This window comes from Glycine soja, chromosome 14 (genome assembly GCF_004193775.1).
Source record: "Glycine soja cultivar W05 chromosome 14, ASM419377v2, whole genome shotgun sequence".
NCBI lineage: Eukaryota > Viridiplantae > Streptophyta > Magnoliopsida > Fabales > Fabaceae > Glycine > Glycine soja.
Genome location: NC_041015.1, coordinates 48,258,143 through 48,284,247, shown reverse-complemented (window position 1 = coordinate 48,284,247; position 26,105 = coordinate 48,258,143). Strand labels below are relative to the sequence as shown.

General features: G+C 33.1%; 3 protein-coding genes across 4 annotated transcripts; 1 reads left to right on the top strand and 2 right to left on the bottom strand.

Annotated features, from left to right (window-relative positions):
• Positions 1-900: 900 nt before the first annotated feature.
• On the bottom strand, positions 901-12,119 carry LOC114384371 (ABC transporter G family member 31-like). The gene is made up of 24 exons (XM_028344038.1): positions 11,663-12,119; positions 11,418-11,538; positions 11,252-11,340; positions 10,899-10,983; positions 9,723-9,882; positions 9,559-9,635; positions 9,296-9,440; positions 8,500-8,801; positions 8,137-8,418; positions 6,376-6,692; positions 6,133-6,293; positions 5,945-6,048; positions 5,398-5,554; positions 5,165-5,230; positions 4,922-5,055; positions 4,449-4,781; positions 4,055-4,345; positions 3,873-3,956; positions 3,121-3,254; positions 2,678-2,905; positions 2,252-2,423; positions 2,077-2,164; positions 1,633-1,799; positions 901-1,325 (listed from the first exon to the last, which is right to left on the bottom strand). The coding sequence occupies exons 1-24, from the start codon at positions 12,004-12,006 to the stop codon at positions 1,044-1,046; spliced, it is 4,323 nt and encodes a 1,440-aa protein (XP_028199839.1). The 5' UTR covers positions 12,007-12,119; the 3' UTR covers positions 901-1,043.
• Positions 12,120-14,064: 1,945 nt separating this feature from the next.
• Positions 14,065-19,391, bottom strand: LOC114383374 (protein DAMAGED DNA-BINDING 2-like). The gene is made up of 11 exons (XM_028343039.1): positions 19,023-19,391; positions 18,818-18,908; positions 18,212-18,339; positions 17,547-17,669; positions 17,363-17,451; positions 17,116-17,236; positions 16,579-16,670; positions 15,794-15,920; positions 15,434-15,682; positions 15,143-15,339; positions 14,065-14,752 (listed from the first exon to the last, which is right to left on the bottom strand). The coding sequence occupies exons 1-11, from the start codon at positions 19,248-19,250 to the stop codon at positions 14,533-14,535; spliced, it is 1,665 nt and encodes a 554-aa protein (XP_028198840.1). The 5' UTR covers positions 19,251-19,391; the 3' UTR covers positions 14,065-14,532.
• A 4,113-nt stretch (positions 19,392-23,504) lies between these two features.
• Positions 23,505-25,843, top strand: LOC114384368 (dehydrodolichyl diphosphate synthase 2-like). Of its 2 annotated transcripts, none has more exons than XM_028344036.1 (3): positions 23,505-24,016; positions 24,117-24,174; positions 25,108-25,843. In XM_028344036.1, exons 1-3 carry the CDS (start codon positions 23,582-23,584, stop codon positions 25,128-25,130), a joined length of 516 nt encoding a protein of 171 aa, XP_028199837.1. In that variant the 5' UTR covers positions 23,505-23,581; the 3' UTR covers positions 25,131-25,843. The 2 variants fall into 2 exon arrangements, with proteins under 2 accessions (XP_028199837.1, XP_028199836.1); XM_028344035.1 differs by having other exon boundaries at positions 24,117-24,184.
• The last annotated feature ends 262 nt before the right edge of the window (positions 25,844-26,105 follow it).

The window sequence follows — 26,105 nt, the reverse complement described above, 5'->3', positions numbered from 1 at the left end:
AAGGTCCAACTTTACAACTTAGATAAGTGGACTAATACACCATTATACTGACTAGCAACGACATAATCCATGTTGTTAATGGTCATCCACTTCTCATAGGACACTGGACCACGTTCGACATACAAAGAGGTTATTAATTCTAACAGTCTCTCTTCTAAGCCAAATAATTAAACATAGATTGAGTGTCATATTTGAAGTTCGTGAAGCAAATCTTAACGAATAAGAGACCAAGACTCCTGACCCTAGCCTAGTGCAACTGCAGTTGCCCAATAACAACCTGTTGGACAATGGAATTATGATTCTGTTATGCATCAACAACACTGAAAATAACATAGTCGTGATTTTGTTGTGCGAAATTTCACAACGGAATCATGATTCCGTTTGTCCACGAAAACAAAAAAAAATACTTGACAACATGAGTGCATAGAGTGACGAATGGGAACAAAGGGAAAGAAAAAAGAGAAAAAATGAATGAAAAAAGGAAAAGAGGGAGAGGAAAATGAAGATAGAGGAGTTGGGGAAGGGTGGGGTGCGGTAGTTTGATAATTGCTCTAGGCTGCTAGGGGTCAAGAACAATTTTGTTGGGACTAATAGTAAGACCCATGTAGCTTTTATAATCATTTAGAAGGCATAGTTTATACAATTGTTGTAGGAGATTGCCTCTTATGCATGGGCTCGTCATTTGCTGCTACTGCATCTGCTAAAACTCGAAGGTGAAAGAAAGGGCTCAATGCAACACCAGCTAAAGTCCTAAAAGTCTATGAGCAGTCAAGCGATCATAATGCTATGAAAGAATTGAAGAAAATCCGAAAATTCCAAATTTATGTAGCTTCAGAATTTGAATTCCTCTGGCAATTAGCTAAAAAAGAAGAGAAGAGAAGAAAAGAAAAGACAAAAACCTCATTTGCTAAATCAAATGCCGTTTTATTCAATAACTCGTGTATTTCGACAGAGCATCCAAAACACCTATAAGAATCATCTACGAGTTGTGATATTAAAGAGCCGCTTAATTCTCTCAGTTTTTCAAACTATATATCATCCACTCATCTCTTTTGGAAATTCAAGAGTTTGACTGATACAGCGAAAGAACCAAAGAACAGAATAATAAATCCAAGAAGCACAATCACTGAAAGGCCCACAGCTGAAAATCCGTTGATTTTAGTTTCGAATCCAAGACTAACAACTAAGTATTCTTTTACAGTGCCCTCGAATCCAGGTCCTATAATTTTGGTTTCCACATCACCAAGCTGAGACGTGATGATACCACGTAACGTCCATGCAATCGGGCAGATATAATAGAACCAAATCCACCACCCGGGAATACTCTGAGACATTGCAAGTAATGAAGAAGAGTCATTAGAATCCCAGAGAGAAAAGACAACTTTTCATTTTTAAAAATAGCCATGAAGCTACTTGGATTTTAGATGCAAAGATTCATTTCTCTATTTCTTTCTGGAATAACAACGTAAAAGCATGAATATCAATACACAATTGCTCGTTAGAGCAAAACATACAGAAAACATTTTATGTGGTATCATCACAGAAATAAAAGTTTGTACTAAAGTATCAAATACATGATTCTGGGTTAAAAAAAAACTAGATAAAATGTTCTGCGAGTATGATATTACTCACCGATTTTGGGATTAGAAAACCTGAAAGAAGATTCCACAGAGAGTAAAATGCTGAAGAAATAACAGCTGCTAAATGTTGGGAAGGTGTAAGACCAACAGCCATCATGCCGTAAAAGGTGAAGTAGGTGAACGTTAGGAACATGAATACAAGATAGAGAAAAAACTTTCCTGCAACAAATAAAAAATCATCCACTTAAAACACAAATTTTATTCACGTGTAACATCTAAAACCATTTCTGCCTTCTCTTTTTCATTTTTAAAAGAAAGCACACTTCAAAAAATTAGTATGATTCGAAGGTAAACAATTCAACTATGAATTTCAGGACACTAATCGATTTTGGGTGGAAGGAGGGGTGATGGTCACTGTTTGCATCACTAAATTGTGAGGTGGATTCCAAACAATATAAAACAATAAATATATACAAATGGAAAGCTAAAATATTACCGGGTGTCCTTTCAAAATTGATCATGAAATATGTGATTACACCAAATAGTACTGTCTGAACAGCAATGTATGGTATCTCTATAAGCCCCTGTCAATCATATTAAGCAATTACTTACAAGCAATTTGCATAAAACACCTAACCATGGAATTAAATTTTCAGTATTATAAGACTTACCTGGGCTGCCGCATAAGCGATTGGAGAGTACATTCCAGCAGCTTTCTCTCTATAAAACACTGTCCTTTCTATTGAAACAATTGGCTGTACAGAAGAAGCGTTATTTACCCCAAGAAACATGCATGCAGAATAAAGAGCTCCCATGACCACAAACAGCTCTTGAGTTGATTCCCTACAGAATAATAATGACAACTGTTTTATTAGTATAGGGGTTAGAGATTGATGACATCGTAAACAAACTTTGATCTATCTTTAATTAAACAAAAGATCCCAAGTAATAATCATTTTATCAAGCCTCAGTTAGTCCTCTGTATACTAAAGCAGATCCATAAATTTTTGTATTCCAATTTTGGTCTCTTCTTTAGTTTAGTGTTATATTTTAAGACAATTCACTTTAGAATAAATGATAACACAGAGAACAGTTACCTTTTTGAACCAATGTCCCAAAATATGGTACCAAATATCAAAGCACTTATTGTGGTGAAGTATAACCTCATGGCATTATATGCTGGACTTCTCCAGTACACAAGATTTTGTTTCCATAAGCATCGTAAAAATTGGTTGAACAAGTTTTGTGAATATATCGTGTCAAACTTCAGTGGTTCAGAGCCTGCAGGAGGATGTCCAAATTGCAAAACAGAATATTCCACCCCCCTGAGAAAAACATTGATTGAAGAGTTTAATCATTCATCTGAAAAGAAATATTCTAATCTGCCACTTTTAGCTTTAAGGTTGTAACATCATGGTTTTTTTCCCGTTCTCGAAGAAGACTGTTTTATCCGTATCATCTCTCTCCAACCTAAACTAAAAGAAAAGAATGGAAAATCGACTTCAGCAATAGCACTTAAGAAACTACAAATTAGAAGCACCTATATTGATCCGAATTCTTGTAAATGTCTGCAAAATCTTCACCAATTCTCTCTTCAGTAGCAGGTGTAGTAACCTCAAGCACCCAGGTAGCCGGATTGTAGCCACTTGGAATGGGGGGAATTCCCCTTATTCCCTGCAGAGCGGATAGGAAAACAACCACAAACCAAAAATATAAACAACAAATGGAAGCACACTTGCATCTTGACATTTGTTTTGACAATGAAATCAACACACATAAAAAGGGAATAAGAACAATTAGGCAGAGGCATTCTTGTGTCATGCATACTCATTCATGAATATCTTAGGTAACTAGAAATGCCAGATAAGATGAAAAGCTAATCTAGACTATAAAGGTTCTCTCTCTACATATTCTCTTTCTTTCCCCTTTTCTCCTACATCACATATTCATCACAATAGGATTTAATCCTGTGAATTTGTATTGTCTGACCTACTCTGCTCGTGGCTCCTTTTATATTAAAAGGTAGAAGTAACAAGAAGAGTCTTCAAACTGAGGACAAGTGTACAAAATGAGATAAGTATAAGCATCTAACACGAAGAATTTCTTATTCATATAATCTAAACCTAATATTTGATTATATCAATAAAGAAAAAAGTGTTTGATGGAAAAAGCAGGATGCTTCCATTTGGATAGGTTGGCGTTTGACAGCAATGAAAGAAATTACACTATGAATTATCACTCTGCTAACAGCAACAACAAAAACAACAATACAAAACAATTTTTAACCTCAACCTGAAAGTAGTCTATCATTATCCGTGAGTGCACGCCAAGCTTTCCCCCATATATTACTCGTCCCCCACGTTTCATAAGAAGTAACTGGGTAGAGCAAAAACTAAGCTTTAGACTCTCTGATAGAAGCTAGTGCATCACTAGTTATCAAAACATAAAACAGATGAAAAAGTAACTAAACTAACTTCATCAAATGCTTCAAATATATCAATACTTGGTTGATGTATGGTGCAAACCACAGTTCTTCCTGTATCAACAGTATTTCGAACAGCTCGCATAACAATAGCTGCTGCACGTGCATCAAGTCCAGAAGTAGGCTCATCCATGAAAATAATGGAAGGGTTTGCTACAAGCTCCACTGCTATGGTTAATCGTTTTCTCTGCTCAGTTGATAAGCCTGAGCTACCTGGCATACCAATCAAAGCATGTCTCAAAGTATCAAGCTCGACTAGTTTCATCACTTGTTCAACAAATTCCTGTAGAATATATCAGTGAAAAGTTGGAATAATTGCTTATAAAATAAAGGTTTGGAACTAATTCAGCACGATCAAATAGACAATGTGTTCTGAAACAACTTACATGTCTTTTAGAAGTTCCAACTTCCTTTGGCAGGCGAAGAGAAGAAGAAAACAAAAGCGACTCCTCAATTGTTACTTGAGGAGAATGTATATCATTTTGTTCAACATATCCTGATATTCTGGCAAATGTTCGTTGCTCTTTTGGGTGACCCGAAATTTTAATTTCCCCTTCTATGTACCCTCCAGTTTTCCTGCCAGCCAGTACGTCCATTAAAGTGGTTTTTCCAGCCCCACTAGACCCAACTAATGCTGTAAGAACACCAGGTGAGAAAACTCCGCTCACGCTTGACAAGAGCTGCAACCGAGTTTCAGGTATGCCTTGCTTGCTTAGTTCCTGTAAAAAAATATTTTAGAAATATTTAATGGAAATGAGATCTCTCCTATGTGTTGTGGCGTGTATGTTACAATATAGCATAGTGTATCAGTTCATTCAGTTGATAAACTTAGAAATTGTCAAATTACAAATCCCCCCACCTTTGGCATATCAACAAAATAATTGACATTATGGAATGTCATTGTCAGTGGTTGAAATGGAAGAATCATTCCTTTGTTATTGTCCTCTCTTGCGGATCTGGTACGGGTACTCAATTCATAGGCCTGATTACTGGCTGAACAACCAAGGGATGGATAGTGAAACATGTTTTGTCAATACTCAATAGATTATCAATCTTTGAATCTATGGACAGTTATTCATTAAAAGTTTGGCCGGGTCATTACCATTTCTGGAAGAACTGTTTTCCGAGTCATCATCAGAAGGGATAACTGTTCGTGCTTTTTGAATTGCTTCATTAAAAAGTAATATGACAAAGAAGAAAAGAGGGATTAAATAAAGATAAGCATATATCTACGGCTAAAGAAATTCCCTGCCCAAAGGGAATAGTAATTAAATATTAAGAGAGAAAACATGCTCTTGAATGGAAAAATATTGGGAAATATTATTCAAAACTTACGATTCAGATAGGTCAAGGCCACAGTGACCATGTTGTTGAAAAAAAATGCATAGCCAATTAAAACTGCAATACCAATCCAATACCAGTAGTCACCAGTTGGTAGGCTGTTTGAGTGGAGGATATTGTAGCCAACTGTGCTGTTCCCAGTTTCGGATTTCTGCAGATAGTTAACATTGTAAACCATAAATATTCTATAAAGCCTTCCCAAAAAAGATTACATGTGATGATTCACACCTTCAACTTCAGATTTTGATGAGTTGACTCGAGAGGGTACTAAAGCACTATAACCAGGTGGTCAAAAGTTTAATCCTTGTTCCACTCACTCTTCGTAATTAAATCAAGTTTTAGCACAAGGTAATCCTATGCTCTTTCCGTGCTTAACAAAAGCACAAAAGGCTATCACGTGAGAAGGTTCTAGGCATAAAAAAATCATTCTTGACAGGTTAACATTTGGGGTAGGGTATACGTATAATTCCTTGACAGTATTAACACGTGAATGTAAAGTAAAAGAAAAATAAGACTAAAGTTACATGGCAAAATGGAATACCTTCATCCATCTTGAAGCGGTAAATTCATTAACTGTAATAGCACGTTGTCCATAGGTAAGGGGTGACACCCAGTAGCCCCAAATCCACCATGGTTTTATCATTCCTGAAGGAATAACAGTCAAATCACTAATATTAATAGCAATGTTATGTTATTAACTTTTCTTTAAGAATTTGCGGTGCTGCCTACCTTTAGGTACAATAAATCCTCCCAGTAAGAATACAACCAGCAGTGAAGCTGACCCATATGTATTGGCAAGAACCATATCTCGTGCAATAGCAGCCATCATCCGGAAGAGACCTAATGCCATTTGATGCATTACGAAAAGTATAAGCATGTAGCGAAAAAACCTGAAATATTTTAACAAAATGCAATGATTACGAGGGTTAAAAAGAAAATTCGCAACATAAAGATGTAATAAAATGAAGATACCTTCCCGCTGATGGCGCAAATCCAACACTGTAATATACAACAACTGTCCATATAATAGCCTCAATAATGGAATACGGTACACGGAGAATCCAACTGCTAAGAGACCATGCCCATGCAGGATAGAACAAATTATCTCTTTGCTTATAAAATACTGGAAGCCGAGTTATCATAAGAGGCAGCTCAGAAAACCCATTAAACATCATGTGAACCAGCCCAAAAAATAGAGCAGAAAGATAAAGGCGTCCGTAAACCTCATTTGTGGGATGTAACCTTGTTCGAAGGAATATAGTACATGTGACAAATCCTACAAAAGCAACCTTTGGCAACAAAATAATTTGATGTTAGTACATATGGACCCAAAAATATAGAAATGTAAATGCATCAAAAAAGTTACAAAGATTTTTTACACCACCAACCACTCAAAAATGATATATAATTTATATGATTTTTAAAATAATTGATATAAAATTCAATAAATTTATTAGTATAATTTATAGAATATAGTATTAAATAAAAATATAAAAATTTATTTACATTGTCACTGCACATGTAGAAAACAAATTACATCAATATAATTTATGATGTCGGAGCTTACTACAACTCTATTTGTATAACATATTAATATTAATTTTCAGGTGTAACTAATAAGTTGTTGAATTATTTAATTTTTTTTTTTAAAAAAAATAATTGTGTCTGACTTTGCAATCTATTAGCTAAACCCTATTCTAAGGATTCAATTATAAATATTTATATATTTAAAAAACTAATTAAAAATGATTAATTCTTCAAAATATAAAATCTTATTTGTCATAAAAATATATAAAATCTTATATAAAATTTCAAATAATTCAAGAACTTATGACTTAGTTTAATTTTATCATCTAACTCTATCAAAAAGATGCAAGCCGGTAAAGCATTTAATTAAGTCAATAACTATCATACATGTCATGAAAAGCAAAAAGTTCAAGCTACATGTGAGGATTTCAGTGTAACTTTGATGAGTCAAATCTTAAAATAGATTTCTTTAAATGAGCGCTTATGAGTTTGTCAAATTATCATGATAAGTGATAACAATCATAGATCTCATGAAAAGCAAACAATATTTACAGGGCAAAGTGCAGCGTAAATTAGATTAAATAATCAATAAAATACACTCTATATAGTATATAGTACATGTCTAAATTAGAACAAGAGACCGTAGATGGGCAACCTAGCTACGTGATGCTGTACGGAGTTATTGTATGAAGTTGAGAACAAGAGAGACCATCCACGTGATGACGTGAATCGGTCAACTGCTATATAACTATGATGACTCAATATTTTAAGGTTGGAGAAAATGTTTTTTGCCTTTTGTTTCTGTTTTTATTAATGATTAGAAAATGTCACTGAATTTTTATTTTTAAAAATTTGTATAAATATAATGAAAATATTTGTATTTTTAAAACAAGAAATTAATAAAATAAAAATAAGATGATATTTTTGCAATTATAAGAAAAAATAAAAAAATACTTTCTTATATTAAACATATTCTAAGATTTCTGTTTAATTGTGTGAATTATTTTTTATGTTCCTTAACAGTACAATACGATAAAAAAAAAGTATTTAATGTTTTGAGTTACCATATCATATGACTTTCAATTGATAAAAACTGCACTACATGCACCTTTATAAGAATGATAGAATCTTTCCAATTCTGAAATGAAAAAGAGAAGGAATTCAAATAAATAGTTTAAATATACTATATCAAATATTCAAGAATACCTGGCAGGTCCTAAAAATATAAAGAAAGCTATGCCTTTTGATCAAAAGGACTTCTCGTTGAAAGCAAGCTTTAACGACCTCCCATGTTGCCACGGCATATTTAGTTCTAGCCAAAGCCAAATCATGACATTCTGATTTATCATAAGGATGAGTTTGCAAGGATTCCATATACCTTCCATATTTGGAATTTCTAAAGGCTCGTGCAATCTCAGCAACTGAGACGAACTGATATGGTTTTGAAGGATCAGCCCAGTATTGAGCTTGATCCTTTTTAGAGGTCACCTGACAAAAGAAAGGATGTTAAGCAACAGTTAAGGACTTAAGGGAAGCATTTAATCATGAAAACATGTGAACAAGGATTACCTCCTGGAGAAAGTCTGCTATCCCCTTACGAGGTGGGAGTTGAAAACCTAATGACTGAAAAAACTCGAGTACATCTTCTCGAGGTCCTTCATACACCACGTGTCCTTCTGCCAGAAGCACCAGATCATCAAATAGCTCAAATGTTTCAGGAGCTGGCTGAAGGAGAGCCATGAGTACTGTAGCTTCCATCTGATGAACAAAATTCCTTATGCATTTTACTATCAGGAACGTAGTAGAGCTATCAAGACCAGTTGATATTTCATCCATAAATAGTGTTTTTCTTGGGCCCACAATCATTTCTCCTAAAAGATGCAATACAAGAAGTCATTGTTTGCTGCAAATGCACGACCTAAATCAGGTTCATCACCGTGTTTGAAGTCCTATAGTTCAGATGCAGTTAAAACATTCATAAAAATTGTCATTTTTGGACAATCTAGAACCTCCTAATGAATCCAAGAAGCAATATACTAACTAGTAACTACAAACATTATTAGTAAAATATTTGCAAAAGTTCAAGCAACAATGCAATAGGCTTTTCACGGCAATGTAGCTTCAACAAGTATATGTACTGTTATCCTTCTTCTACGATGTTAAAAAAGAATTATAACAAAAATCTTCAATTGATTGCCTCAATATTCAGTAATACATTACAATTGTAATTTGAAAGTTGAAACTAATTGAAACAATAACTAAATTAACATAAAGAATAAAAAGGAGGACTTGGGACAGAAACAAGTACAAATAAAGATGCTGAATACAAATGCAGCAACTCCTGAAGAAGAGAGAGAGAAGAAACCTGTTGTAACTCTCTTCCTTTGACCGCCAGAGACCCCTCGAAGCATATCGTTGCCAACTATTGTATCCGAACATATATCGAGACCAAGCACTTTCAAAATGTAATCTGTATTCACGCTGTGTTTTTTACCTCCAACAGAAGATGCCTGTGAAGTTAATCAAATAAATCCCACATAAGCCATCAGGATATATAGCCCAGAATACACACGTGCAGGTGCAGTCATGCCTCGTGATTTTCATAGACTAGACATTTAGGATGATAACCTTCATAAACGCGTCAACTTCTGGACTAGGTCGTATGTTCCTTTCAATCTCTCGGCGGCCCAGTTCATCCGTATATGCTGCGAGAGTTAAGCACATTTATTGTAGAAATTTAATTGTTAAATATATAGAAAATCTTCAACATAATTAAATTAATATTTAATTACCTGCAAAACCTTTTGCACCTTGACATCTAGCACCAAAGTCCAAAGTTTCTCGTACTGTCAGTTCTGCAATGTGATCATCTGTTTGGCTAATGTATGCAGAAGTCCGTCGAACATAAAACTCATCTAATTCATGGCCATTGTATGTTATACTACCAGTTGTCTGTAGAAACAGAACAGTAAGAAGAAAAAATGTAAGAGTAGCGAATTTTAAAATGAGCACGGTAATATAAAAAAAAATGTTAGCTTACAGTGTCTTTCTCCACAATGGCTTAGATTTTGCTAAATATAAACATGGCAGAACGGCACAATTACAAACAACCAAATTTCAATGCAGGTTAGACATCGACGAAATCAAATTAACCAAAAAAAAATGAAGATTTTCTTTAATTAGATAAATTAAAATTTAAGACTATTGTATATAATCTGAACAAATTATACAACTATTAGTCATATAAAAAATTAAGAGAGTTAAAAAAATCATTAAATTTATTGAAAATCACTTAAAATTATACAACTATTAATAATATCAAAAATAGTAATAGACTTTCTAACACTTTTTCAAATACAATGTATTATGTCGGTTAAAATTTATAGAAAATCCCTAAATTAAAAGATAAGAGAAATTGTAATTATGCAATAAATATATATAATTTATTTCAATGTAAATAAGAAAAGAATTTTTTTATCTAGTATTTTTAGGATATTGGTTAAAAATTAAAAGAAAAAATATAGGGAAAATTATATAAAAAAAAATAAGAGCGTAAAAAAAATTAATCTTTTTTCTTTTAATTTGTTAACCAATATCCTAATAATATTTATTAACATTTTTGTAAAAGAAAGAAAAGAATAAAGTATAAAATAATATTATTATTCATGTGATATATAAAAAACATAAAGAAAAAATATTTTAAGAGTAATTATATGAGTGATATATTATTATTAATAAATTGTTTACGAACTCATTTTGAACTCGTTTTTTTTTTTTCTCTTTTTATAATTATGTCACTCATCTTATCCTAAATTATTTCTCCTTTTCTTCCTTATCTTCTGATAAACTACGTTGCTTAAATAAGTTATGGGAGCAGAATCATACAAAACGATGAGTTGAAATGTTCTTTCCCTCATTTATAAGCGTGTTTAGTGATACCTTCCACAGTATTAATTTCTGATACAAACCTTCAAGTTACTATCAAGCTTGCCCGCGAGTGCCAGAAGCAAGGAGGTTTTGCCCGCTCCGGGAGGTCCTAGTAGCAAAGTCATCCTGCAATAATACAGCGAAAAAGTAACCAGTTACAAAAGCGCGCACACACACATGAAATCTCTGAACCTATCAAATAAAGAAATTAACTCACACCCGTGATGACATTGCCATCACGTTGCGCCCTGATTTCAAATTACTATAACTAGTATGTTTCACAATTCACTCGATGTCCATCAGAAAAATAGAAATAACTCGATTCACACGGTTGCGTAACAGCAACATCAACTGAAACGCGCGAAAAAGGAGGAAAACAAGAAAGCGCGCTCACCTTCCAGGCTTGATGACGCCACTGACATCGTTCAATATAGTAAGGGAATGCCGTTTAGGTCGGCATATCATCAACTTGGTTAGGATACTCTGCACGCAACCACACGGAACAGATTTTTAGGATACGCAAAAGAAATGGCGAAAAGGAGTACAAAGACGAAATTAACCTCAAAAACATCGCGAGTGTAGTTAATCAGGGTAGGAAGAGCTCTGGATCCGATTTGAACATCCGCAGTGACGCTCAAGTTCTTGTACCTCACTTCGATCTTCGGCACCTTCAATCCAACCCTATCGAAGTAAAAAAAAAAAAAAAAAGAAGAAAAACAACAACAAAAAACAAAAATAGCAATATAGAATTATAGATCTGTAACTTTGAAAACTCGCAAACGTAAATATGATTTGAAAGCCGAACCTGTCGAAGCGTTCTTTGATGGCGGCGAGGAGGCGGTAGTTGTCTTGGTCGTTGGTGGCGAGTGCTTTCTTAACGACTTGTTCGCGGCTAGAGCGGCTGAGTTTTCTGACATCCATTAAGTTCTCGGTGCCGGTGCTGGTGCCTTGCGTCGGAGGTTGCGGGCGGGAAGAGGAGGCGCGGAGGAGAGCATAGTTGATGCGCTTCTGCGACGGCAACCTCGACAGCGCCACCCACTGCAACTCCTCCTCGTCCTCCCTCACCATATCGGCGTTCGACGCTCGCGCGAAGCTCTCGCTCCCGAACGATCCGATTTCGAAGTACTCACTTCCATCGGAAGCCGCCATTGTTTCTCTCTCTCTCTCTCTCTCACCAGCTTTCTCTCTCCGTAACGGTTTCGAGTTTCCGATTTGGGATCGGAGAAAAAACGATAAATGGCAAAGTGAGTGAGTCTATGTCTGTATGTGAGTTTGGGAAGAAGAAAAGTGTTTGTGGTGTGTGATTTGATTTAATGCAAGTGTGGAAGCGCTACGCGAACTTTGAAATGTGGTGAGAAGACGGAAATGCCCCGTGTTTCGCGCTAGAGTTTGTTACGTTTCTTTTTTCTTTTTTTTCAAAAATGGAAAATGCACTCGCTGTGAACGCAATGTTGCGACGCTTAGTTTAGCCATTTGGAGGCTTTGTCCTATTCTTTCGAATCGCAGCTTCCGTTATTGGTATGACTCGAGGGTTAACATTTAACTCTTTTTTTCTCACCAAAAAATTATAATTTAACTAGTGGCTAAATGTTTGTTTTATACAACTCAAATTTATAATAATTTTTTAAAAATATATAAATTATATTATAATTAAAATGTGCAACTAATTTGTACATATAAATTTTATTTTAGATTTATGATAAATAATTTATACTGTAATATATTGTTATTTTTAATTATTGATAATTTCTTATAAAAATATTTGAATTAAAGTTACACATGAAGATATTATTTTGAAAGGTAGAACTGAAGATATTAAAATAATAGATTCAAAAGGATGAAATGTTAATTTAAATAATTCAGTTGGTATTAAAACTATAAGAAAATATATCAAATATACATGTCATAAGCATGTTTGAATTTTGAAGATAAAATATATATTTAAAATTAATTATGATATCCAGTTACAACTTGTTAAAGGATTCAGTTGATATTAAAGCTAGCATAAGGGAATGCATATTAATAGTGTATTTAAATTTTAAAGATAAAAAAAAAAACTTATATAACACATGTTCCAAGTCAATTTTACATGCATGCCTTTGAGGTGTATAATACCTTTAAAAAGATAGAAAAATAAAAATAAAATAGTAAATATAATTAATGATATGATAAATAAATAAATAAATAAGAGTAAAAGATATAAAATGAAGGTGAAAGAGAGAACAACAATTAGAATTATTTGTAAAACGTATTCCACATGTGATATAGGCAAAAGGATGAGATCAGATACAAGGACTAAAGGACAGAAAAGGAAAAAAGAAAGAAAAAGAAAAAAGAAGAAGAAGAAAAAAACTATTGATTAGATCAAATTCTCAAAACTATTTCAAAAGCACATGTCAATGCATTGGTCGAAAAATGAAGGGTTGCTTTCTTTCTTATGATTTCATTTCCTACTTTGCCGTAATAAGTAGTCATCACTGTGGATTTTGGTTTAAAATGAATTTTGTCCATGTCCAAAATGCAGGCCTTTGAAAAACAGGTCTAATTTCTTGATTACAAAAAAACTATTAATAATATATTCCAGAGAAGAAATTAAAATTATTTTCAAACTATTTTTTAATACACTCTATATTGTAAATTAAAATTATTAAAAATTACAAAATTATAGTTATTAAAGAAAAAGAAAAACTCACAATTGTATGATTTTTAATACAGTTCAACTATTAATAAAAATTATCTCTAATGCAGTACAAAACAATTATATGACTTCATACTATTTATCTACTATAAATAGTAGTACCAGTAGCGTTCTAATTTTATTTATACTCTTCCTATACTTAATTTTGGTGGATTATAAACGACAATATGCTACAGAAAATTTAATTTAAAAAAAAAGGCAGCATTGATATATTAAAAGAGAAAATAAGATATATACTACTCAACAATTAAATGCTTTAATACTCCCGATATCATTTAAATTAATACTGACAAAGCAAATAAAATTAGTAGCAACTAAAAGAATATGTAAATCAATAATTTAATTGTTTTTTTTTTTTAAATAAGTCCCAATAACTTTATATCAAATTTAATTTTTCATTTTGTTTAAATAAAATAACCTTTATTTGCACTCTGGTTTTTTATGCGGATCTAGCAGCATTAATCAACGATGACTGTAGAAGGTTGAGAGTGCAATATTAAATTCACAAATTTATAAAGCTTTTTCCTTGAAATAAACTGCATCTTTCACTAAAGCATTCATTGAAAGACAAATTCATAGAAAGACAAAAGAATGAAAAAGACAAGATGCCAATCTAAGGCTTGAAGAGACTATACCTTTTACAAACATCAACAAGGTATAATCCAACAAAACCCTATAACTATATCCTAAAATGCCATGGTGCATTATCTCCTAATATGATAGGCTAGCACTATAAGATACAAAAGCCAAAATGGTGGCATAAGGCTTGTATCTGATACAAACACTACTTCAAGAAAAACATCAAAGCTTACAACTAGGGGAACAAGCCAAGAATGTGATAACAGCATCCACCCATTTCCAAAAAAACAAAACAAGGAGGGGAGGAGTTTGGCCACCATACAGGTTTAGCAGTTGGACCCGAAAACCTTCAAAAAAAAAGCTGTAGGAAAATCCTCAATGCACTCTGACTTCATTCTTCAGCAATTATCCTTAGTGAAGCGAGACAATTTTGACTCGGTCTTTTTGGTCTTAGACTTCTTGGACTTGGACATGAATCCTTCATCGTCAGATTCATCGCTAATATTTCCATTTTTCTTACCACGTTTCTTCTCAGCTTTTCCACAAACCACAATTTTCCGTTCATCCTTCTCCTCTACAAGCTCTGACTTCTCCTTGGGCTTCCAAATGAACAGAGATCTGAAAAGTAATGCCAGGTAAGTCCAAGAACCAAGTAACCAATCTGACATAGCACACCTAGGTACTATTTTTTTTACATCCATTATTAAAGAAGTCAAGTTCTGAATCTAAAAATTTAATAAGATTGTCAAGGCATAAATTTAATGACAAGTTGCATAATGATACTCATGTCAGAGTTGAATACAATGCATCTGTATCATCTTCAGTAACAATACTCTTTTGGAGGGGGAAAAAGCAATTATTAAGAGTTAGTTGAAGAAAACTTGTAATTTTAATTTCTATTTTAGAAGTTGCATCATCACAGAAGGCTAAAAAGTTTGAATTTCATCCATAGACGTGTAATTCTTATCAGCCAATATTTTAGGATAAAAAAAAAAAGACAAGTCAAACCTAGAACTCCCAGTTGCCAGGATATCATCTCGGGGATGCAACTTATTCACAGGACTGATGGTTGTGATGTTTGGGTCCATCACTTCAGCTACCAATTGCCCTGTACTTGTATCTATAAAATCAATGGGATGGAGGGCAGCTCCATTATAATTTTCACTTATATAACGACCAACAACAGCAAGGGACTCTGATGGATCCTGCAATTACATAAATAATATTGTTCCTAAAAGGCAGAAGAACAAAAATAAACATCATAAACAACTGGAAGAAATTTTAGGAAAAAAAAATCACCTTTGGATCCCATTCAGCTTTAAAGGGTGTCAAATGCCGATTGAAATCATGACTATGTACAATTTCTCGGCTGGGAGAGTCCATATTACCAAAGATAGAATCCCATACACGAAGACGGTTGTCCTGTGATGTAGTGAGAATTTTGGTTCCAGATATTGGAGAGAAATATGCAGAGTTAACAACACGCTTATGCTTCAGATCATAAAGGGATGATCCAGCTTTTATTTGACGCAGGTCCCAAATACGAGCCTAAAATATAGAAACCATTGCACATTTCAACTGTTAGCACATCCAGCAGGCAATGCAAGTTCAAATATCAACTGAACAAATTAAATATATGAATAAAACTGAAAAACTCACAAAATGATCATTTCCACAAGTCAAAAAGATATCTGGTTGAATTGGATTGCAATGGATACCAACAACTTTTCCTTTTTTGTGGATCAAAATTGCATCACCACTCCTGTTGTTGGAGCGCATGTCAACCCTACAAATGCCACAGGATGTTATCTATACTTCCTTGGCTAATTTGTTTCACAAATGAAAAGCATAGCTACAAATTATAGGGCTACAGTTTTCATTCACTGAACAAGAAAAAACAATTATAGAGGTTCTCATGTTATCATCTCCCATGAAAAATTCTAAACCAAGTGAACAAAGTCAGGTCTTGCTGTCTGCAAATATCAAGTTCTCTAACACCTTCAAATTATTAACGTGCTCATTAAAATAATAGGATATTAACATGGTGCTCTCCTAAACAAGCTCCTAACAGATGCTGTGCGGCAATTGTATTGCACTTTAACTGCTAACCTTCACAAATGGCCAAGCAATGAAAAGAAAATCAGAAAAATTTCAATTGAGGACTATGTGCACACCTAGAAGATTGTAAAAAGATGATGCCGTGCACATGGAACATAAGTAATAATTTATCCTTCAAGAGAAAAAAAACTAATTACAAGCATAGAAATGGCAACTAAGAACAGTGTAGTGTGACAAAGAAACAGTGAAGCATAAAAACTGGATAAGCTTTCAAAGAGTGATGTAATTATTCATAATATTATGAGTAACCAGCTTGCATTCTTAAGTATTTCTTTGCATTAAAATTAACTAATTTCAAGGGGAGGAGGCCCAAAGAAGTTGCTTACATGTGAAGAAAACCAAAGCTATCAGCAACAAGAACGAGACCTTTCTCACTGTTAATATCCATGCCGTTGAGCATTTTCCAAGTGTTTGGACCCTAATTAAAAAAGCACGTACAAATAAATTTACTGCCAAAATTTAAAATAAGCTTTTACACTAAGCTAAAGCCAAAATACTATGCCACTACAGATCTTCCCAATTAAAAGCCAAAAATCCAACCAGGTTGAATTGGCTCACTCTCTCACTTCCTTCTCACAGACAGTAACATCGCCCAAGCTCCACTACCCGCTATCCCCCTCCAAAAAAATTAAAAAAAGATCACCAATATCATGAAAACAATTAAAGATTTACAATCTTACATCATAACCCAACTGGAAGTGGATGGCAGGGTAAAAAATACATCATAATAGGTAGTGTGTCCAAATACCAAGATGTTAACAATTCACAAATAGTGCTCCCAAATTACCTTGGCCATATCCAAGTAGTCAAGCAGCTAGAGAGAGGTCAGAAAATAAGAGAAAATGCTAAAAGAAAAACGTTACCTGCCATCCATCAGGATTCAGGTTCATTGGAGAAGATGATATTCCAGTCTCCAAGTCAGTACAACTAATGGTTCCATCAGAGGATGCAGAATAGACCATACAATCATTTGTAGGATTAAACCTACAAAGTTTTCCATTTAGAACCTAACATTTTGACTTCAGGCTAAGACAAAAAAAATAAACCAAAAGATGAAAGAAGGCAATGGGACAATTACAAGAAGACCATGGTTTCATGAAAACAACTTACCTCATATTGTTCACTAAACAAGAATGTATGTTCCCATAGACCACTTTCTCATATACTTTACCAAAATCCCATACTCCAAGTTGCCCTTTCTTTTAGGATCAATGCAGGAAGAAAAAGAAATCAGTGGCCAAAAACAAAGGCAAACATAAAATTAATCTCAACTAATGTGATTTGCTGTAATAACCTTATCTCCAGATAAGAGGATGTTATTCTTTGTGGGGTGGAACTCCAAGCATGTTACCCGTCTGCTGTGATATCTGATGACAGCACAATTCACTTGGTCTGGGATCACATATTTGGGCTTGATCTAGAATGGAAAAGGAAAAAAAATCATAATCAAAACCCCAAAATACAAGGATGTATGATAAATAACCTGGAACATAGAAACATAAACATTATGGAAACAATGTCTGTAGAATATGATCAGCTGCTGCAACTTCAAGCACATACATTTCAGTACATAATTCACAAGATCATTAGCTGGGTAAGACTAAAAAGGATGTACTATACTCTCTCCTGAAGAAAAAATAGATTGAGGTCAGAATGTTAAGGAGCAACACAATTATAAATTCCTACAAATGCCAGAAACAACTAAAAATAATAACAGATAAAACTCGGTAGATCAAGGTCGCTTTAGCATAATTTCAATGTTGTAATTAAAAGTTGACAACACTAACTTATTTAGATAGGCCAAAGAGCCAAACTAATGTATGGTGTGTATTACCTTCGCAAGTCAAGTATTTTGCCTGATCATAGAAACAAAGAAAACAGCAAAATAAACATACACAATGAACTCGATTCTCCACATTGAGCAAACTAAAAAAGAAAGATCAAATAACTTAGGCTTACTGAAGGAAGGGATGGTCGTAGCTGGCGTTCAAACACATAATCCAAAGGTTTACACGTTTTCCTGCGGGGTGCTGGAACAACTCCATGCTCAGTAGAGACGCGATGCGGGCAAGTCAAAGTGGTATGTCCTTCAATTCAAAAACACAACGAACTCAACTTTAATTTCTAGGCAATGTCATTCTAAATTTCTAACACTATCAACCATCCAGAAATCACACTAGGATGACTTTTAAGGTAGTACTTAGGGTGGTATAAAAACCCTTCACACTATGAGTCCACTATTTCCTCTAAATACAATGGCTTAACATCAGTGTCCTCTCCGACATTTTTGGGGCCCGGAGCAAAAATTAAAAAAGGGACTCTTATACAACGGAATCGAATTTTCTGCAGTAAAACTTTGCTAAATGAAGTTAATAAAAAAAAAATCAGATTTTTTAAAACTTGTGGGCCCCTTAAAATGGGACTTGAGCCGTGGATCAGCTTGGGTATGTGTATAGCATGCTTAACATCTAACAAGGTACGATCATGCCAGAAAACAAACAAATTAAGCAAAGGTCACAAAGATAACCATCCTAATTGTTAAATGAAGAGTAACCAATTATTTACCAGGCATTTTACACAGAAAGCAAGGCTTCATGGGGCAATCAACATACGTGGCACCCTTGAACCCCGCTTCATGACCAGGCTTCTTACACACCTAGAATACCACCCAGAAACCATTACGGTAACAGAGTTCAAACCGCGAGAAAAAAAAAACAAAAAAAAAAGCAACTATGTAACGAATAACAAATAATAAATTAAAAAGAGTAACCTTGCAAACTTTTTTGAGACTAATAGTGATGGGGGCTTTCCCTTTTCTGTTTGCGTCGGAACCCAGGTCCAGTTTTTCGGCCTTCTCATTTGCAGTAGAAACCCCAACTTCTTCTTCTTCTTCTTCTTCTTCAAGTATTTCTTCTTCTTCGGATGAACTCTGTTCGGAGTCAGAGTCTCTCTCGATGAGAACCTTGGGGAACGAGGTTCTTCGAGTAACCGGTGCCATCAGAGAAGTGGGAAACTTCGCGGTGACGGTGAATGGAAGCGGGAAAATAGAAAGGCGCACGATGAAGAGACACTGAGACGGTAGTGGACAAACCAGTTATTTTGTTTGGCTTTGGATGACACACGTCGTGCATAACTTCAATTACGCAAATGCATATGTTTCTCGTACGGAGTCACGGTAGCATACTTTGAAATTAATACTTTTTCCACATATTTTTTATTATTTTTTTAAATTTATTAAAACTAAAAATGTAGGTTGCATATTCTATCTAATAATTTTTTTTTGTTATTTGATAGTTTTTAATCAATTTTAACCAACCACAAAGTCTATTATTTTAATTTTAAATGCGCTCTTATAGATTTTTTTAATTGAAAATTAAAATATTCCCTTTTTAATCAATTGAAACTATTTTAAGAGTCCAAAAACAAATTTGTGATTTGTCACCTGTTTATGTGTTCTTTACATGTCATTTAACCATCATAAGTTGGCCCAGCAATTGTGTCAAGGGAAAATAGCAATGGATTTGTCCTAACTTGAATGTCCAAGAATTTTTATAAAACTCGATAGAAAAAATTAAATAAAAAATCTGATTGAATTAAATTGGGTTCATGAATATAAGAATTAATGAAAATTCTTATTTTTTTTCAATAGTTCTCTTGATTTAAAAATGCAGGACTTGAATTATGTCCTTCCATTGAATCCTCTTAATTGCATATAGATATTTCATTAAGTGATACAAATGATGTTGGTGACATCAAAGTGGTACGGATGTTTATAATTGGACAAAACACTAGTTTTTTTTTCCTAATTTTTGGTTATGTTTAGCAAAATTAATTGAAAAGTTAATTAAAAATTAATTGAAAGTTAAAAGGTTAATTAATACCTGAAAAGTGAAAAGTTAATTTATTAAATCATAAATATTTTTGATAAAAAAAAATATATGTTAAAATAGTTGAAAATTATAAAAATGACATAAATATAGAAGTAAAAAAATATAGGGACAAAAAATTAAGAGTAACAAAACAAAAACAACCAAAATTAAGAAATCAAAACAGAAATAACCTTATATTATAGGGACTAAAGAACTATATATTTAAGCAAAAATTATTTTAAAAAATTAAGGATCCATTTTTAGTTTTGTTTATATTTTTTTAATTTTACTTGCAAACTGTCACTTTGTATTTTCTTAAGAAATGTACAAGAAACAATAAAAGCAAAAAATATTATTATTTTGTCAAAATATAGTTATTTTCTTGTGATTTATTTTACATACTGTGTTATTGCTTTGTCAAAATATAGTTATTTTCTTCAAAATCGTTAAAAAAAAAATTACTCATTTTAACACGGGCAAAAAGAATTCAATGTATTATCATAAAAAAAAAGTAAAGAGTAATCATACATAAATTATTTTTTATTTTCAACATTCCACCCACCAACAACTTTTCTTTCACTTTATCTGTTTTTCAATCACATTATAAATCCTATTATATTTGAAAATTTCTATGGTGTCTCAAATAATTTGAGGGTTCTAATATAGTTAATTTTTAAACCAATCAAATTATATGTCATCTTCTCATTAATTATATTTTTTTTTTGTTTTTTCAAAATAGTCTTTGATTATTATTTTTTAAAATTTTAAAATTACTTTTTAAAATTAAAAATATGATTGAAGATAACTTTAGAAATCCTAAAATCTTTTTAGTTACTTTCAACACTTTTTATAAAACCTATGCTTAAGAAATAATAATAAGAAATTTTTAAACCCTAAAAGATTTTTTTATAAAAATTATTGAAAGTAACTAAAAAATGTTAATGTTAGGGTTTAAAATTTTAAAATTATCTTTAATCATATTTTCTAATTTATTTTTAAAAAATAATAATCAATGACTAATTTAAAAAACAAAAAACAATTAATAAAAAACTGACATGTAATTTGATTGGTTAAAAAACTAATGATATCAAAACCCCTAATATTATTAGGTTACCATATAAACTCTCAGTATATTCACCATTTTCTTTTTTTTTATTCTCTCTTTTAGGTATTGGATAATACATCATGTGTTTGTAAAACATTTTCCAAAATTAAATCAATCTCTGGACCATTCATGGGTCTCCATTATAAGAGAAAAAGATTGAAAAACATTCTTAAACAATGAAACAAACCCTCTAACACCCGGTGATGAAGTGTGACTATGTACATTTGCACTCAATTGTCCTTTATAAGGGAATCACGTAGACACCCTCAGCCTAACCACCATTCTGCAGCAGTGAATTCACGAACACAATATTCTCCTTAACACTCCGATCCCCATTCCTCTCCAGAAAACCCTAACTCCTCCAAACATTAACCACCCATCTCTCTCTCCCTATTCCCCTCAGCTGTGAAGAAACCATCGCTGAAAGGGGTGACCCTATTATTGTTCAAGATGAATGCAAATTACGCGTCAAAGGTCAATGAAAGTCTACGCACATAAGGAACGAAATCAACTGGTAGAATCTCAATGTACACAAACATGTAACCAATGCAGGCATCAAGGGTACAACAAGAGTAATTGTCCACAAAATTGAGATCACTTTGTGCTTGTTAGTTTTAGTATTTCATGTAGCTTCATGTATTATCTTCTAACAAAATTTCAACTTCATGTATTATATTCGCATTTCACGAATGCAATTTCTCTAGGTAATTTTTTGCCTAGTGCTTCCTTCAGTGACGTGCTTTGAAAATGAAGACACACGGGTGTTGGTACTTTTACTGACACCTCCTATAATCAATGAACAAGATGACACCACTTGTTCAAACAAAAAAAAAAACAACTTATGAAGTTGCTTTGACAGGCGCCTAAGGTAGGCTAAATCCTATGTGGTGCCTCTCCTTCATTGACACTACACCTGAAGTGGTGTCAAATTCTAGGGTGATGCCTCCTTTAACACAGATGTTGATCACTAGGTGTTACTTTGACTGATACCTCCTTAATCATACATGACAAAAATCATCCTTGATAGGCAAATAGTTCTCTGCACAACCCGTATTGGTAATGGTTTTGGAAAAAAAATCCAAAATCCTAAAAAAGAAGTCTTTCAAGTGCTATCTATCACTGAGTATATTTACTTTGCTTCCTCACAATAAATAGAGAACAACATACATAGAGCATGCAATTTTTTGGAATTATAGTTTTGTTTTTTTATATATAAAAAATTGGAATTGTAGTTTCCGTTTGTAACCTAGCTAGTGGTTGTGGAACTTTAAAAGAGGTCACTCTCATATAGTACTGCACCTCATGTGCAGTGTGCAGTGTGCAGTGTGCAGTGTGCAGTGTGCAGAGTGGAGCTATATATTTATTCATGTATTTCAATCTCCCTTACCAAACTCTGTCTAACACGTCATATTTTACACGTTATATTTGTAGTGTCCAGGGAAGTATTACCATGGAATTGATGAATTACACGTGTTAAATTACATAAAATTAGCTCGACACATTTTAACACATTAATAAATGGCATGCCCCCATGTTCAACCCATCCTCCACTGCAATAAAGATGTTTTAACACATTAATAAATGACATGCCCCCATATTCAACCCATCCTCCACTGCAATAAAGATGTGTTTCTTAGGAGACAAGTTTTTTTATATCCAAAAATTATGATTCTTGTAAATCATAAATCTCAAGAACCCTATTTCTTAGGAAAGAATAAAAAATCTTTTGATGGATCATAGGAAATATTAGATAATTTTTATAAGAACTAAAAAGTTACATGATATTTTTTGTTAATTATTTTAATTATTTATCATATTAATAAGAATAATATGATATTTTTATTATAATAAAAAATATTTAAACTCAAAAAGTAAAATTTTCACATTTTTTATGGAAAAAAATTCATGAAAATTTTTGTTAAAAACATTATTTTTGAGAAATCTTATTTTTTTTTAAAAAATGAATAACAAATATGAGAAATCAAGATTTCTGACCCAAGATTTTTAAGAAACTCGAAATTTCTCACTTACCAAATTAAAAGCCAGATAACATCTTGCATGCAAGTGTCTTTTTCTTTACCTGATCTTTCTATTCATTGTCATAGAAAAGTGAAGAAAATTAAAAGAAACAATTTTTAAAAAAAATACTATATATAAAAGCACGTTTAAAAAAAATCATAAAATGTACATTTTTACGTATCTTAATAAAAAAAAATATATATATCTTCTTTTATTTTCTATTAACATTTGCTTCCCTTAAAAAGGATATATATGATACCCTGGCAACTATTCAAACACAGAAACCAAGCAACAATCTTCTGTTCCCATTCTCCATTGGTGAGTTCACGAACACAAATGTTGTCCTTAACACTACCTATTCCTCTGCTGAAAACCCTAACTCCTCCTTCTCCAAACATTAACAACCCCTCTCTCTCTTCCTATTCTCATTATCAACCTCGTTCCCGTTCCCTAACACGGGGACTTATAGTCCCCAAACACAGCTCCGCCACTGCTCCTCCGAGCGCGACGCTTCGGGACGACGGAACCTCACTCGCTGGAGATTCACCGGAGCCGCTTCCGGAGGAGTTAGTGGCGGAGCTGATGCCAAAGCACGTGGCGGTGATTATCGACGGACATGGTAGGTGGGCCAAGTTGAGAGGGCTGCCGGCGTCCGCGGGGCACCAAGCGGGTGTGCAGCCACTGAGGACGGTGGTGAGGCTGTGTTGCAGTTGGGGAATTCAGGTTCTCACGGTTTTCGTGTTATCCACTGAGAACTGGTTTCGCCCCAAGGTCATTCTTGTCTTTTCATTTCCAACTGCATTTTCGTAACGTAGTTATTACTTATTACTACTAGTATTGTTTTGCTTGAGTGTTGGTTGTGGTGGCGCAGGTGGAGGTTGACTCCTTGATGAAGCTCTTTGAGACAACAATAAACTCCTCAATTGCGTGTATGAAAAAGTGAGCCAAATTAATAGTATTTACTAGTATTTGAGATTAATGATATTAAAATGGATTTGTCTAATTGAGCATCTTCAACACAAGATTTCATTTTAAGATCTTATCTATTTTTTATGGATCTTGTAATATTAAATCATTTTTTAAAATTTTTTCATCTTTTACTCTAATCTAATAGTGTATCTCATTTTCATATCTTAAGATTTTTAAAATTTTTTAAGTCCTACAAGAATGAGATAAATCAATTTTGTGGAGAGGGAATAAAAACTCATTTTTTTAAAAATAATTTAATTTAATTTGCATTTAAAGATTGATATTAAGACAACTTGGCACTAAATGTCTTCTCTTTTATATACATTAAAATGATGAAGTTTGAATTCGTAATGTCATGTAAATTATTTAAACTCTTCACCATTAGCTAAAAATTAGCGGCATGTGAACACTAGATATCCTAGTAAAGGATGTTAGTTGAGTGGTGATCATTTCTTTTTCCCATTTTCTAATTTATTTTATTCTCTCCTATATTTTCACTACCAAAAAGGCTAAAACAAATTAAATTCAAAAAAATAGGCTTTCTTCTATTGGAAGATAAAGGTTACACAATATTCCATTTTGATATGTAAATGTAAATGTGAGTTTCTTAGAAAATGTTTTCGCTATAGTTCTTAATTAGATATTATTTTTCCATGTGCTATGCAAAAATGGTTTAAGGAAAAGTTCTTGAAGCATCTCTTCGTGTGCATATCACATCATGTCAATAAACACAACTTCCAATATTCTATAGTGGTCACTCTTCATTTTGACTGTTATGTTATCATAACCAAATATTTTCTCTTCTTTTATATTATTTACTTTCCCCGCTTATATCAAGTAATTAATATTTGATTAACTTTTTTTGTAATTTTATAATCCTTCCTTTGTTACAGGGAAGGAATTCAAATATACGTGATTGGGGATTCATCAAAACTTCCTGAGTCTCTAAGGAGTACTATAGCTAATGCAGAAAAGAATACAAAACATAACTCGAGACTCCAACTTATTGTGGCAATGAATTACGGTGGGAAATACGATGTTGTTCAAGCATGTAAAAGTGTAGCAAAAAAAGTCAAAGATGGTCTTCTTCATTTGGACAACATCAATGAAAAAATTATTGAAAAAGAATTGGAAACTAAATGTACTGAGTTTCCTTATCCAGATCTACTAATACGAGCTGGTGGTGAGCTTAGATTGAGCAACTTCTTGTTGTGGCAATTGGCATACACAGAATTTTATTTTAATAAAACACCGTGGCCAGATTTTGGAAAGGAAGAATTTGTAGATGCCTTAAGATCATTTCAGCAAAGACAAAGACACTATGGTGGTGAACGACATTCATAAGCATATGTCTGTAATATAGTATTATCACTTAATTAATCTTTTAGGATTAAGTGTATAATGGTTTTGGGATTATGTTTAAATTATTGGACCAAGCTAACCTACTAATTAGTCGTGTGTTCATTATAACTGAGGTATCTCACTTAAGGTTTTGCATTGTTCAATATAGTGACATCACTATATGCAGTGCTAACAAACTTTTGATTAGTTTGTTGTTGACCTGGCTTTGTAACAATGTTTTGAAGTAGGTTTAATATATTAGCTTCTAAACTAAATAAATCGTAATTAGATTTTGATATCTTTTATCATTTTTATAATTGGATTCATGAAATTGGTTTATGACAGCATGAAACCATAAAAAAATTACAATTTGTGGCTATTTTACTAACTTCATAGACCCAACTACAAATATTGTAAATTCAATTATATTTGTTTTTTTTTTTTTGCTCCCATCTCTGGTCCAAAAATGGCATCTCAACCTGAATATATATTGCTATAGATTTATTTTTTTTCTCTTTCTGATGGGCTGTTGCTGTACGGCGCATGCTGA

Excerpts from the sequence above, each read along its gene's own strand:
- LOC114384371 (XM_028344038.1), bottom strand. The coding sequence starts at position 12,006 with ATGGCGGCTTCCGATGGAAGTGAGTACTTCGAAATCGGATCGTTCGGG. Across the intron at positions 9,883-10,898 it reads AGCTTGATAGTAACTTGAAG|ACAACTGGTAGTATAACATA; the intron begins GTTTGTATCAGA and ends CTGTTTCTACAG. Across the intron at positions 3,957-4,054 it reads TATTTGAAGCATTTGATGAA|TTACTTCTTATGAAACGTGG; the intron begins GTTAGTTTAGTT and ends TGCTCTACCCAG.
- LOC114384368 (XM_028344035.1), top strand. The coding sequence starts at position 23,582 with ATGTTGTCCTTAACACTACCTATTCCTCTGCTGAAAACCCTAACTCCT. Across the intron at positions 24,017-24,116 it reads AGAACTGGTTTCGCCCCAAG|GTGGAGGTTGACTCCTTGAT; the intron begins GTCATTCTTGTC and ends GTGGTGGCGCAG. Across the intron at positions 24,185-25,107 it reads TCAATTGCGTGTATGAAAAA|GGAAGGAATTCAAATATACG; the intron begins GTGAGCCAAATT and ends CCTTTGTTACAG.
- LOC114383374 (XM_028343039.1), bottom strand. The coding sequence starts at position 19,250 with ATGGCACCGGTTACTCGAAGAACCTCGTTCCCCAAGGTTCTCATCGAG. Across the intron at positions 17,670-18,211 it reads TACGACCATCCCTTCCTTCA|ATCAAGCCCAAATATGTGAT; the intron begins GTAAGCCTAAGT and ends TTTCCATTCTAG. Across the intron at positions 17,237-17,362 it reads TGTTTAGTGAACAATATGAG|GTTTAATCCTACAAATGATT; the intron begins GTAAGTTGTTTT and ends AAAACTTTGTAG.